This window comes from Bison bison, unplaced genomic scaffold (genome assembly GCF_000754665.1).
Source record: "Bison bison bison isolate TAMUID 2011002044 unplaced genomic scaffold, Bison_UMD1.0 scf7180017864280, whole genome shotgun sequence".
Taxonomy (NCBI): Eukaryota; Metazoa; Chordata; class Mammalia; order Artiodactyla; family Bovidae; genus Bison; species Bison bison.
The window spans coordinates 6,628,348-6,639,945 of NW_011494852.1; the positions used below are offsets into that span (position 1 = coordinate 6,628,348).

The following is an 11,598-nucleotide window of genomic DNA, read 5'->3' on the forward strand; positions in this document are numbered from 1 at the left end:
CTTGAGATCCCTCACTGTGCCAGGTGTTAATTCTTCAGTTCCTGGGTGGTGGGGAGATCTGGGGATCCTAGTGGGGAGGCCGGTAGGGGGAGAGGGAGGGGGAGGTAGGGGGAAAGGAAGAGGACTCAAAGTAGCAGCTATTTACCAAGTGGTAGGGTAATATTTTTTTAGGGAAGCCCAGGTGCTCAGCTGTAAAGAATCTGCCTGCCAATGCAGGAGAAGCAGATTTGATGCCTGGGTCAGGCTGACCCCCTGGAGAATGAAATGGCAACCCACTCCAGTATTCTTTTTTTTTTAATTGAAAAAATATTTACTTGGCTGCACCAGGTCTCATTTGCGGCATGTGGGCCCTTCAACGTTTGCCGCAGCCTGCAGTTTCTTCAGCTGTGGCATGTAGGATCTAGTTCCCTGACCGGGGATCAAACATGGGCCGCCTGCATTGGGAATGTGCAGTCTTAGCTACTGGACCACCAGGGAAGTTCCCCACTCCAGTATTCTTCCCTGGGAAATGCTATGGACAGAGGAGCCTACAGTCCATAGGATCACAAAAGAATTGGACAGGACTTAGTGACTAAACAACAGGGTAATATTTTATATTTTAACATCCAGTGAAGCCTTATGAAAGTGGACCAAATGAATAACAACCATTGTCAAAACCCAGGGCCTGGAAAAGGGCTCTGCCCATTGGACAGTCTGTAAATGTGATCAATGTTATACGATGTCTCTTCTTCCTCCCTTCCCTGATCACAAAGGGGCCTTCAAATATTTTCTCCCAAGGTTTTATCATGAGAGATCTCAAACAGAAAAATTAAAATAGGAACTTCCCTGGTGGTCCAGTGGTTAAGAATTGGCCTTCCGATGCAGGGGATTCAGCTTTCATTCCTGGTCCGGGAACTAAGACCCCCACACGAAAGTGAAAGTGTTAGTTGCTCAGTCGTGTGGGACTCTGCGACCCCATAGACTGTCGCCCGCCACAGCCTCCTCTGTCCATGGGATTTCCCAGGCAAGAATACTGGAGTGGGTTGCCATTCCCTTCTCCAGGGGATCTTCCCCACTCAGGGATCGAATGTGGGTCTCCCACATTGCAGGTAGACTCTTTACCTTCTGGGCCACCAGGGAAGCCCAAGATACCACGCTGCAGAGCAAGTAAGCCCATGTGCACTGCAAATACTGAGCCCAGGAGTTCTAGACCATGCTCCTCAACAAGAGAAGCCCTCATGCCCAAATGAAGACCCAGTGCAGCCAAAATAAGCAAATTAAAAAAAACTGAAATGATTTTACAGGGAACATTTATGTACCCACTACCTAGATTCTACTATTGACATTTTACTCTTTTTGCTTTGTTGCACATCTGTCCCTCTAGCCACTGGATCCCAACTCTTAACCGGGTATAGCTTCCTATGGTGGGTTATCAGTTAAGGAGGGCATTCTAAAATATTTTCCTTGCAGCAGTCCCAGGAGCAGGAATCCATCCATCTATCCATGCACCCATACATTCAATAAATATTTACTGAAGTACAGGACCACAATTAGGCGCCTGGGGAAAGGGTGATGGGCAGAATAGGCCCCTGCTCCCAGGGGCTTCCCTTCTTCTTGGGGTGGGTATAAGGGATGGATAATAAACAGCTAAACCAATCCATCAGCCCACTGTCCCGAAGTCCAGGGTGTTAGGAAGTGGGGGACAGAGAGCAGGTGCCCTGCTTAGGGGAGAGCAGGCAGGAAGGGCGGGGAGAGGGAGGCAGAGGCTTGCCTGGGCCCCATGAGAAAGCAGGAGACAAGGGGTGCTGGGCAGGGTGTGATGGGGGCAGCTGCCTGATGCCATAGGGAGGCTACAGGTCAGTGTAGCGGAGTGGGGTGGTGATGCCAGCTGCTCGGTCCCCTGGGGGCCCCTACCTGTTCTCCGAGGGGAGGCCTGAAGTAGCAGGAAGTGAAAGTTCCTCACAGAGAGAGAGAGGAAGCTGAGCTGGCAGGGGAAGAGGCGGGGCTGGGGGGATCTGAAATGGACCCTCCTCCCTCTTTTTGGGGGCTCAGGTCTTAGGTGACCCGGCTTTGGAGGAAGGGACTCTGGCAGGTGTCTGGGAGTCCAGGGGTAACAGCCAGGATACGAGGCTCCCACGGCCCCAGGAGTCCGCTCTCGGCACCTTTCAGCACTCTTCACTCTGCTTCTCATGATGGTTTCCTTAGCGGCCGGAGATCTAACCCCCTTCCTCCGACAGCTTCCCTCTGGGCCCCAGAAAAGAACAGCGAGGCCAGACAGCTAATCGTTAGTTGTTTTTTGTTTTTAATTCATCTCTAATAAGCAACACCATCTGCCCACCCCTGCCTGGGAAGCGGGATCCAAGAGAGGGGCCTAGCACCCACTTTCAGAGTTGGAGGCAGAGGCCTGGGAGGCCTTGAGGCTCGGATCTCCCCACTGGGTGCGTGGAGGACACAACTCCCCACCCAGGGTAGGTTAGGTTTTATCTACTTGGCCACAGACCCTTGGGAGCAGTAGAGAGCGTGTGGGCCCTGGGGCTCTTGTCCTGGGACAGTTAGCAGTTTGGAGGTACCTGTGGCCCCCTGAGCAGTTAGAGATTAGGGGGGCTGATCCTTGGCTGTAGGGGTGGTTAGAGGCTGTGGGCTGTTAGAGACAGGCTGCCCAAGCCTCTGCCCCCAAGAATGTTAGAGATTTGGTGAGGTCAGGGGTGCTGGGACACCAGTTTTGGGAGGGAATCGTTAATACATTGAAGAAATGTTCTGAGCTCCCCAGAAAAGAGCTGTAAGTTAGAGGAGGGCCAGGGCTGGTTGGGGCTCAGCTGTCCCAAGGCTGGGTGTCCTGCCTGGGAGACGCAGTGGTCACTGGGGTTTCTCTCCCTCAGTGGTCCTGGGCTCCTCCTTGGTGGGAGGTGGTGGAGAATTCCTGGGGGAAGCTGAAGTAGCGGGGTTGGAGGCCCCCGACCCCGACTGGGCATCTATGCTGGCATGCTCCTTCCGAACAAGGTCCTCCAGCTCCTTCTGCAGGGGGCAAAGTTCATAGAGGTCGGAGGTCATCGTGTGTCATTGGGTCGGAGGACCTGTGGGAGGGGGATCCAGGGACTGGGCTCGGGGTGAGCTGGGGTGATAGCTCCTCACCTTCCATCCAAGGAGGTCGGCGAGGGCCAGGCAGCCCTGGTCACAGTCGCCCAGCCAGGCCACGTCCCTGAGGGCGAGGGAAGAGTCTAAGCTCCCAGGCTTGTCCCAGCACCGGTGGTTCTGCCTGTCCTTTGCCTCCGTGCCTTCCCGCCCACCTGGGCCCTGTCCCTCGCAGGCTCCACCTCACCCGCTGCAGGCCCGGGCCTCACCTGTAGGCCTTCTTGGAGTCAAAGTCCATGCCTCCTCCGAGGGCCATCATCATCCCGAGGAAAGGGTCAGTCTGTGGGGGAGGGGGAGCTCAGAGCACAGACTCCGGAGCCAGGGGGCCTGGGTTTGAATCCCAGCTCTGTGACTTCACTCAAGTGGCCTGGCCTCTCTGAACCTCAGTTTCCTTCTCTGCAGAGTGGGGGTAATCACCACACCCACTCCTAAGATGACACTGTCAGAGAAAAAGCTGAGCACAGTGTCTGCCACACAGTATGTTTTTTGCCTGCTGGAGGAAACAGCTGTCCCCGGGAGGGAGCCCCTCCTGGGACAGAGGTCACCTCAGTTTGAAAAGAGAGCTGAGAGACGGCACAGCGACTCCAGATGGCACTGCGGCCGGCCCGGGGACCAGCGAGCCCAGACTCTTCAGTCACAGGAAGCTCAAGGTTCCTGTTTTGGCTTAAGTTGCTTTGGGCTGGGGTTCTATCATCCCTTCAAAAGGGTGAATGGGACTTCCCTGGTGGTCCAGTGGTTAAGAATCCGCCTGCCAATGTAGGGGACATGGGTTCCATTCCTGGTCTGGGAAGATCCCACATGCTGTGGGACAACTAAGCCTGTGTACCCCAACTACTGAGCCCGTACCCTAGAGGCTGTGCTCTGAACAGGAGAAGCCACTGCAGTGAGAAGCCCGCCATGCACTGCAGTTAGTGTAGCCCCTGCTAGCCACAACTAGAGAGAGCCCAAGTACAGCAACGAAGGCCTACTATAGACAAAAAAGAGGATCAAAAAGGGTGACTGACCCAGAGGCCTGTGGAACCCTGGAGTCGAGGTAGCCTGGAATCTGACCCCTGAGGATTCCAAGATCCCCAGGTCTGAGCTGAGGGGCCCAGAGTATTGGGCTTCCCCAGAGACCTGTCCCCTGGTTCCCGGGGAGCCTGGGGGAGGTGATGTGGGGCTCGTGTGTGGGGGTGGCGGGGTAGGACGAAGAGGACTCACCTGGCCAGTCTTCTCCTTGTTGATGAGCAGGCGCGGGGGCGACAGGGGCGCCCTGGGGGATGGTGAGCTGAGTGGTGAGGGCCTGTCGCGGCTCCCCTGGCCTCCCAGCAGCCTCCCACGGCCCCAGCCCCCAACCTACTTGCCGATGAGGGACGCGAAGGGCTGCACCTGCAGGGAGGTGCCCATGATGATAAGGAGGTCCACCTTCAGGAAGTCCTACGAAGCGGGAGTGGCCAATGAGGTCGGCTGCTGGCCCCTGCCCCCCACTGCAAGCCCACCCGCAGCTATTTGGGGAAGCCACCTGCCACAGGGCAGGACCTAGGCTGCCCCCGTGTGGGCCGAGACGGGGCGGCCGGGACACTTACTGACTGCATGCAGGAGAAGAAACGCGCTGGGAGGTTCTCGCCGAAGAACACGATATCTGAGGGGGAGACAGAAGGACAGACAGACACGGGGACAGAAAGAGATGGTGAAAAAGCGGCAGACAGAGACAGGGAGTGGGAGAGAGAATGGGCAGGAGAAGGCGGACCCCAGGGCTGGGGCGGGAGTGTGGACGGGGCAGTGGGGAATAGGCCAGGGGGCTATGGCACCCCCTCCCCTAGTTAGGGAGAGAGGGTGACCAGGGTGGGGTGGATGGATGGGGAGCGTGGCCTTCTTGGGAAGTGGTTGGCGGGTGTGCAGGGTCCCAGCCCGCATCTACCTTGGTTGGTCCCAGGCCCCAAGGCTCACCAGGCTTCACCACACTCTGACATTTCTCACACTTGGGAGTCACCTCGGAGAAGATCTTCTCTGGGCGTGGGGAAGGGGAGGAGGAGGAGGAGGTAAGAGGCCCTGGGTTGGGGCTGCAGCCTGCCCACACCACCCCCTTCATTGTCAATACAAATACATCTCAGTCATGGCAGAGCCTCCAGGGGCATTTGCCCTGCCCAGGAAGGACCTCCTCCCAGCAGCAGTCCACAGCTATTACATGAAAGAACAAACAAATAAGCAGACACTTGTCCCCAAAAGGGGCAACTGGGTTCCGCCAATCCCCAACTTGGGGAATCTGGACTTGGGAGTGAAGTTCTTCCCATGGGTCTTTTTTTTTTTTTTGATTTTTGGCCGTGCTGGGTCTTCATCGCTACACGGGCTTTTCTCTAGTTTCTGCGAGTGGGGGGCTACTCTCTAGTTGCGGTGCACGAGCTTCTCATTGAGGTGGCTTTTCTTGGAGCATGGGTTCTAGGGCTCATGGGCTTCAGTAGTTGAGGCTGCCGGACTCTACAGCACAGGCTCAATAGTTGTGGCGCACACATGGGCTTAGTTGCTCCACAGCATGTGGGATCTTCCCAGAGCAGAGATCAAACCTATGTCTTCTGCACTGGCAAGTGGATTCTTCACCACTGAGCCACCGGGGAAGCCCTTCCCATGGGTCCTTGAGGGCAGCCCTACTTCCATCATGGGTCAGGTCAGAGAGACCTGGTGGGTGCTAGGTTAGAGAGGGAAGAATTATGCAGATAATCCTGGGATGGGGACAAAACCTTAGGTCCAGGTGCTTCCCACTCTTAGGCTCAGTGACAGACCCCCTCCCCCCAACACACACACCATGCTATGACAATCCTCCTCCTTATTGCCTATTGATCAAAGCTGTAAAGGCCTCTGTCACTTGCAACCCACAGAATCCTAGCTTGTTCATTCAGATATTCACTCATTCCTTCAATATTTATATAGAGCAATGCGTTAAGGTCTGCCATTTACTTTAAAATATTTCTGCATTGACAGCTCATGATATTTTGTGGGTGATGCTCATGTCACTGCTGCAAGGGACACATAATGGGGTAATGTTAATTGTACATGACCCCCAGCTGCTTGTACTTGGGCTATTCAGGAACCCTTGCCCCAGGGGCAGTCAGCTGGCATTTTGTCAGAAGGGCTACATTCCAAAAGCCCTACTATCAGCACTGCAGCTGTCCTTGTCCCACATGGACACCAGAGGCTTTGTGAAATCAGCATAAAGGTCAGAAATGGGTTTGCATGGATGAAATAAGTGGCTTCTTAATTAGCACAATGGATATCAGAAATCAACTCTCACTGGCATTCTAGAAATGTGGATTGACTGGGGTTTTTTTTTTCTTTTCTTCTTCTCTTTTTGGACACTCTGCCCTCACGTGAACAGGGACAATGACTTTAGCAAGCCCTGGAGTCTCTTCCCTTAGAGACAGCCCCCACCAGCCTTCATACCAGCGCTGTGCGCAGCTTCACATGTCATGGGCTCCACTCACCTGAATCAGGCTAATGGGCTGGTTGAACCCTGTGTCTCCAGGGCAGTGCTGTCCAATATGGTGGTTAGAGCCACATGTGGCTTTTACATTTTAATTAATACAAGCTGAAGAAAGTTAGAGATTCGGTTCCTTGGTCATTTTAGCCACATTATAAGAGCTCAATTGCCTCATGGAGCAGATGGCTGCTATGTTGGACAGTGAAGATATATATAGAACATGCCCCTCACCACAGAAAGTTCTCCTGATACTTCTGCTCTTCTTAGAATGTAGTTGTGTTGGCCTGGATGAGGCCCTCATGTAAGAAGGGGTCAGAGCACCCAAAGGACAAAGGGCTAGGGTTTCATGACCTCACGCAACAGGCTGCATGACCACATGGAGGCCAGTATGCTAACACATGTTGCTGTGTCTGGAGCCTGCATCCGTTATACCCTGGCTATGAGATGGAGTTGGGAGCAGAGAACCCCCACTGCCACCTCACATCTTTAGGGGCTGCCATTACCTGCTAAAAAGAGCCGCAGGGACTTCCCTGGCAGTCCAGTGACTGAGACTCCACACTCCCAATGCAGGAGGCCTGGGTTTGATTCCTGGTCAGGGAACTAGATCCCACATGCCCCAACTAAAGACCCCACATGCTATAATAAAGGTTAAAGATCCTGCATGCCTCGATTGAAACCTGGCACAGCCAAATAAATAAACAAATAAATTTTAAAAAAAGAGAGAAAGAAAGAGCTCCAGAACTGCATAGGACAGAGCTGGTGTCTGTGTATGGAGACCCTTTCCCTGGTGCTGAGGAGCAGACAGAGGACAGGAAGCCTACCCTCGGGGGTAACCTCCAGCCCCTCACCTTTCATCCAGCTTAGTGAGTACTCCTGCCGGCAGCCTGAGCTGATGCAGTGGGATGTGTAGAAGGTGCCGTGGGCCTCCACCAGGTCTTCGGGCTCCAGCCCAGCCACTCGCTCCAGGGTGTCTATGTTCTGGAGGGAGACACGGAGGGGAGAGGGTCAGGAGTGAACCACCTTCCCCTCCCAGGGGTCAGAAGACAGAGCAGGGGACTGCAGCTGAGAGAGGCAAGTGGGATAGGCTGAGAAGAGAGGAGGGGAGAGGCAAGGGACAGAGGTGTGTCTAAAACTCTTTGGTTCCCCCTGATGGTGCCTCTGAAAAGTCAGTCATGGACGCTTCAAGTCAGGGCCCAAACTCAAATGCCTATGAACCCAGGTCACTGCCACCAACCAGCCCTGGTGTTTTTCTGCAAAATCAGGTCATTTTCCTTCCCTTTTGTGGAAAATTTATTCTGTTAGAACCAGACACTCTAGTGGCACCAGCCAGAAATTTGGTGAAATAAATGTACCAATCTTCAGTGTCTCTACTGTAAACACAGCCCTCTCAGATATGGCATCCTTGTGCAGTGCCCAACCTGCACAGCTGTCTGTGGCAGGCTTGGCCAGACATTAACACAAATCAATGAATCAGGAAGTTTTTTTGAGTTTATTTACAGTTTTCCTATTTAACAGTCGGGTTTCTTACTGTGATCTGCTGCATAGATAGTATATTAACTTGTATTCTTTTCAGACAGAATTACTTTCCTTAGTCAACACACAAGGATATTTGTCTGTTTCACATTTGTGGTTTCTCCAGCCATTTTGGAGCAGCTTTTGTTTGCCCACGAGGAATGCCAATGAGGCAGGTGCTTCTGGAGGACCTAGCAGATGTTACAGAGATGGCCAGGAACGTGTAGTCCACAGCTGACCCAATAAGGTTTCCCAGAGACTCTGCGAACCACCATTCCATTTCCAACTGCCCTCTGCTTCTAGTCAGCCATCAGTTTACCCCCGAAACACGCAGACAAGAGTCTCTGTTTCCAGACTTTCTGCAGCTTTCCCTGCCCCAGCCTAGGAGAAATGCTAGTTTTGCCTTTGTTCCTGGATTTAGTTTGCCGACTTCCTCACATGCGAGTAAGCACCGTGTATGCAGATAACTGGGCTTCCCTGGTGCTCGGATGGTAAAGAAGGTGGAGACCTGGTTTCGATGGCTGGGTGGGGAAGATTCCCCTGGAGAAAGGAATGGCAACCCACTCCAGTATTCTTGCCTGGAGAATCCCAGGGACAGAGGAGCCTGGTGGGCTACAGTCCATGCATGGGATTGCAGAGAGTTGGACATGACTGAGCAACTAACACTACTCAGTACTACTCATGCAAATAACTAAGCGGCATATCAAAGGACTACCTCTGTGCCTCTGTGGTACCTTTTGATGCCCCTTAAAAGAAATTATTTATTTGGTTGCACCAGGTTGTGGCACGAGGGATCTTTGATCGTCGTTGCTGCATGCAGGATCTTTGGTTGTGGCACGCAGGATTTTGTTCTCTGACCAGGGATAGAACTGGGCTCCCTGCAATGGGAGCTTGGAGTCAGCCACTGGGCCACCAGGGAAGTCCCCTGATGCCACTTTTGATGGGGCACCCACAAATAAACAAAAATGAATGTGGCTGGGGGAGTTCCCTGGTAGTCTAGTGCTTAGGACTTGGTCCTTTCACTGCCATGGCCTGGGTTCAATCCCTGGTTGGGGAACTAAGATCTTGTAAGCTGTGAGCACAGCCAAAAAGAAAAAAGAATGTGCCCAGACTTCCTAAGTGTTCTAGTGGTTAAGCATCTGCTGACAATGCAGGGGACATGAGTTCGATCCCTGGGCTGGGAAGATTCCACATGCCTTGGGGCAACTAAGCCCATGGGTCACAACTACTGAGCCTGTGCTCTAGAGCCCATGCCCCACAACTACTGAAGCCACCACATCGAGAAGCCTTGGCACCACAATGAACAGTGTAACTAGAATGCACTCTTCAACTAGAGTGCAACCAATGAAGAGTAGCCCCTGCTCACGGCAACTAGAGAAAGCCCGCATGTAGCAACAAAGACTCAGCGCAGCCAAAAAACAAACAAATAAATCTTGAAAAAAAAACAAATCTATCTTAAAAAAAAAAAAAAATGACGTGGCTGACCGGTATGTACTGGTATGAAGGAAATCTCTCCAAGATGTTAGAAGGCCCTGTGTACAAGACGTGGAAAAAATCAACATATGAATTTGTGTGTTTGCTTGCCTAAGTGTGGACTATTTTCAAAGGAAACCCAAGAAGCAGGCAACAGTAGTGGCCTCCAGAGAGGAAGCTGGGGCTGGGGAATACGGCCCAAGAGGCTCAGTATAAAGGACAAGCAGCAGTGACCGCATGGAGACACAGAGCAGCTGGTGTCTGGCCTCAGTGCCAGGCAGGGAACAGGGTGTGGTGAGGAGGTGGGCCATTCAGCTCTAGTCAACTGCTCCCTCCTCCACCCACCCCAGAAAGCCACCCGGGGTGCACCCAGTTCTTCCAGATCTTCAAGAGGAGCCTGAAGTCTGAGTTTTCATCTGCAATCTCTTTTGATTGTCAAACCTTAGCTCACTTTCGGTTTCAAGACATCACGTCTCTGACACGCTTTTGAAAAGCATGAATTGTGCTTCTCCAGTGGCTCAGTGTTAAAATATTCGTGTGCCGATGCAGATGTGAGTTTGATCCCTGGGGAAGATGTCACATGCCAAGGGACAACTAGGGACAACTGAACAATTACTGAGCCCACACAAAGCCCCTAAAGTCCGTGCTCCCCAACAAGAGAAATCACTGCAACGAGAAGCCTACGCACTGCAACTAGACAGCAGCCCCTGCTTGCTGCAACTAGAGAAAAGCCTGTGCAGCAACGAAGATCCAGCACAGCCAAAAAAAAAAAAAATATAGGCTTCTCTGCTATAAATGGGAAATTTATTTTTAAATTAATAAAAAGCATGAAGCTGCTATGTGGCTGAGTATAAGGAAGGGTCTTCTAGATAAGGGCTTAAGGGAAAGAAAGCTGAGTATAAATCCAACGTATAATGTGAATGCCACAGATATAGATTTAAGAGTGGAGATCACAGGGACTTGACTGAAGGAGACAACTGTTCTGTTTGAATGGATACTTGGGTCTTGAGATAAAAATAGCATGGCTTCAAAAGTGCTACATCGTCACAATTCAGGAAGACATGAAGACAGTATGTTGCAGAAAACTGGGTCAATGACTCAAAAAGTGGCTGAGGTTGAAGAAGAGGGTGAGGAGGAGTTGAAAAAAAGAATGGCTACAAGAAACATGAGAGTGGAAAAAATGTTTCCACCTGTGTGTAATGTAATGCGCCAGTGTGAATATATATGTAGACTTAAATCTGTGCGTGAAATATTATAAGGGGAAATGCCACCACATTTCACACTGACCCGAGAACTTATTCATGTTGGCTTTCATGTAAAAATACCCTGCAGCTGGTGTGCTTTTGCGGTTTGGGGCAGGGGAGGGGGGTGCCTCATATGGAGGTGGGGAGTCAGCCCTCTGAGCATCTGGGATGAACCACATGGTCCTGGGCCTGTGTTTCTCGTGCTGGGACCCCTGTGATCTCCTGGTCTCCCTTGCTCTCCAGCTTGAGTCCAGATGCCTTAGTGTCTGGCTATCTGCCTACAGCTCCACATGGCTGTCTAATGGGCATCTCAACCTCGACGTGCCTTCAACCAAACTCCTCCTCTGCCCCCAACGCCTGCACATCTCACCATCTCAGTAAAAGACATCAGGTGCTCAGGCTGAGAGATGTCCGGCCATCCCTGACTCTTCTCCTCCTCTCAAGAACCACTCATTCAAACCAACAGCAAGTCCTGTTGGCTCCACCTTCAAAACGGGTTCACAAGTCACCCACTTCTCCCCTTGGACAGCCCTCTCCCCGGCCCAGCCTCCACCCTCTCCTGCTTGGACCATCACCGCAGCCCCCTTCCTGGCCTCTGTACCCACCCCCTACCCCCATTGCTCCCTCCCACAGTCTGCCCTCCACATGCAGCCAGAGGGACCCTGTGAACACCTGGGGCAGGTCATGTCTCGGCCCTGCCCAGAGCCCTCCTGTGGTTCCATCTCCCACCAGGGAAAAGACAAAGCCCTCCCAGTGGCCCCCAAATGCCCACATGGTCCACCTGTCACCTCCTGACCTCATCTC

The 11,598-nt window shown here is 52.6% G+C and overlaps 2 protein-coding genes across 2 annotated transcripts in view; both read right to left on the minus strand.

The window, feature by feature from the left end:
* Window positions 1–1,981, minus strand: part of RINL (Ras and Rab interactor-like) — a 9,117-nt gene extending 7,136 nt beyond the window's left edge. The window contains 1 exon segment of the mRNA XM_010849201.1: window positions 1,894–1,981. The gene's annotated coding sequence lies outside the window, so the exon portion shown is untranslated.
* A 277-nt stretch (window positions 1,982–2,258) lies between these two features.
* SIRT2 (sirtuin 2) overlaps window positions 2,259–11,598 on the minus strand; it is a 19,873-nt gene continuing 10,533 nt past the window's right edge. Inside the window, exons 9-16 of the mRNA XM_010849200.1 lie at window positions 7,414–7,543; window positions 5,041–5,100; window positions 4,677–4,732; window positions 4,451–4,527; window positions 4,312–4,363; window positions 3,321–3,391; window positions 3,112–3,178; window positions 2,259–2,994 (exon numbers count right to left, since the gene is read on the minus strand). Of these exons, the coding sequence (XP_010847502.1) occupies window positions 2,836–2,994; window positions 3,112–3,178; window positions 3,321–3,391; window positions 4,312–4,363; window positions 4,451–4,527; window positions 4,677–4,732; window positions 5,041–5,100; window positions 7,414–7,543 (672 nt within the window). The 3' untranslated portion in view covers window positions 2,259–2,835. The remainder of the gene's footprint in view (window positions 2,995–3,111; window positions 3,179–3,320; window positions 3,392–4,311; window positions 4,364–4,450; window positions 4,528–4,676; window positions 4,733–5,040; window positions 5,101–7,413; window positions 7,544–11,598) is intronic.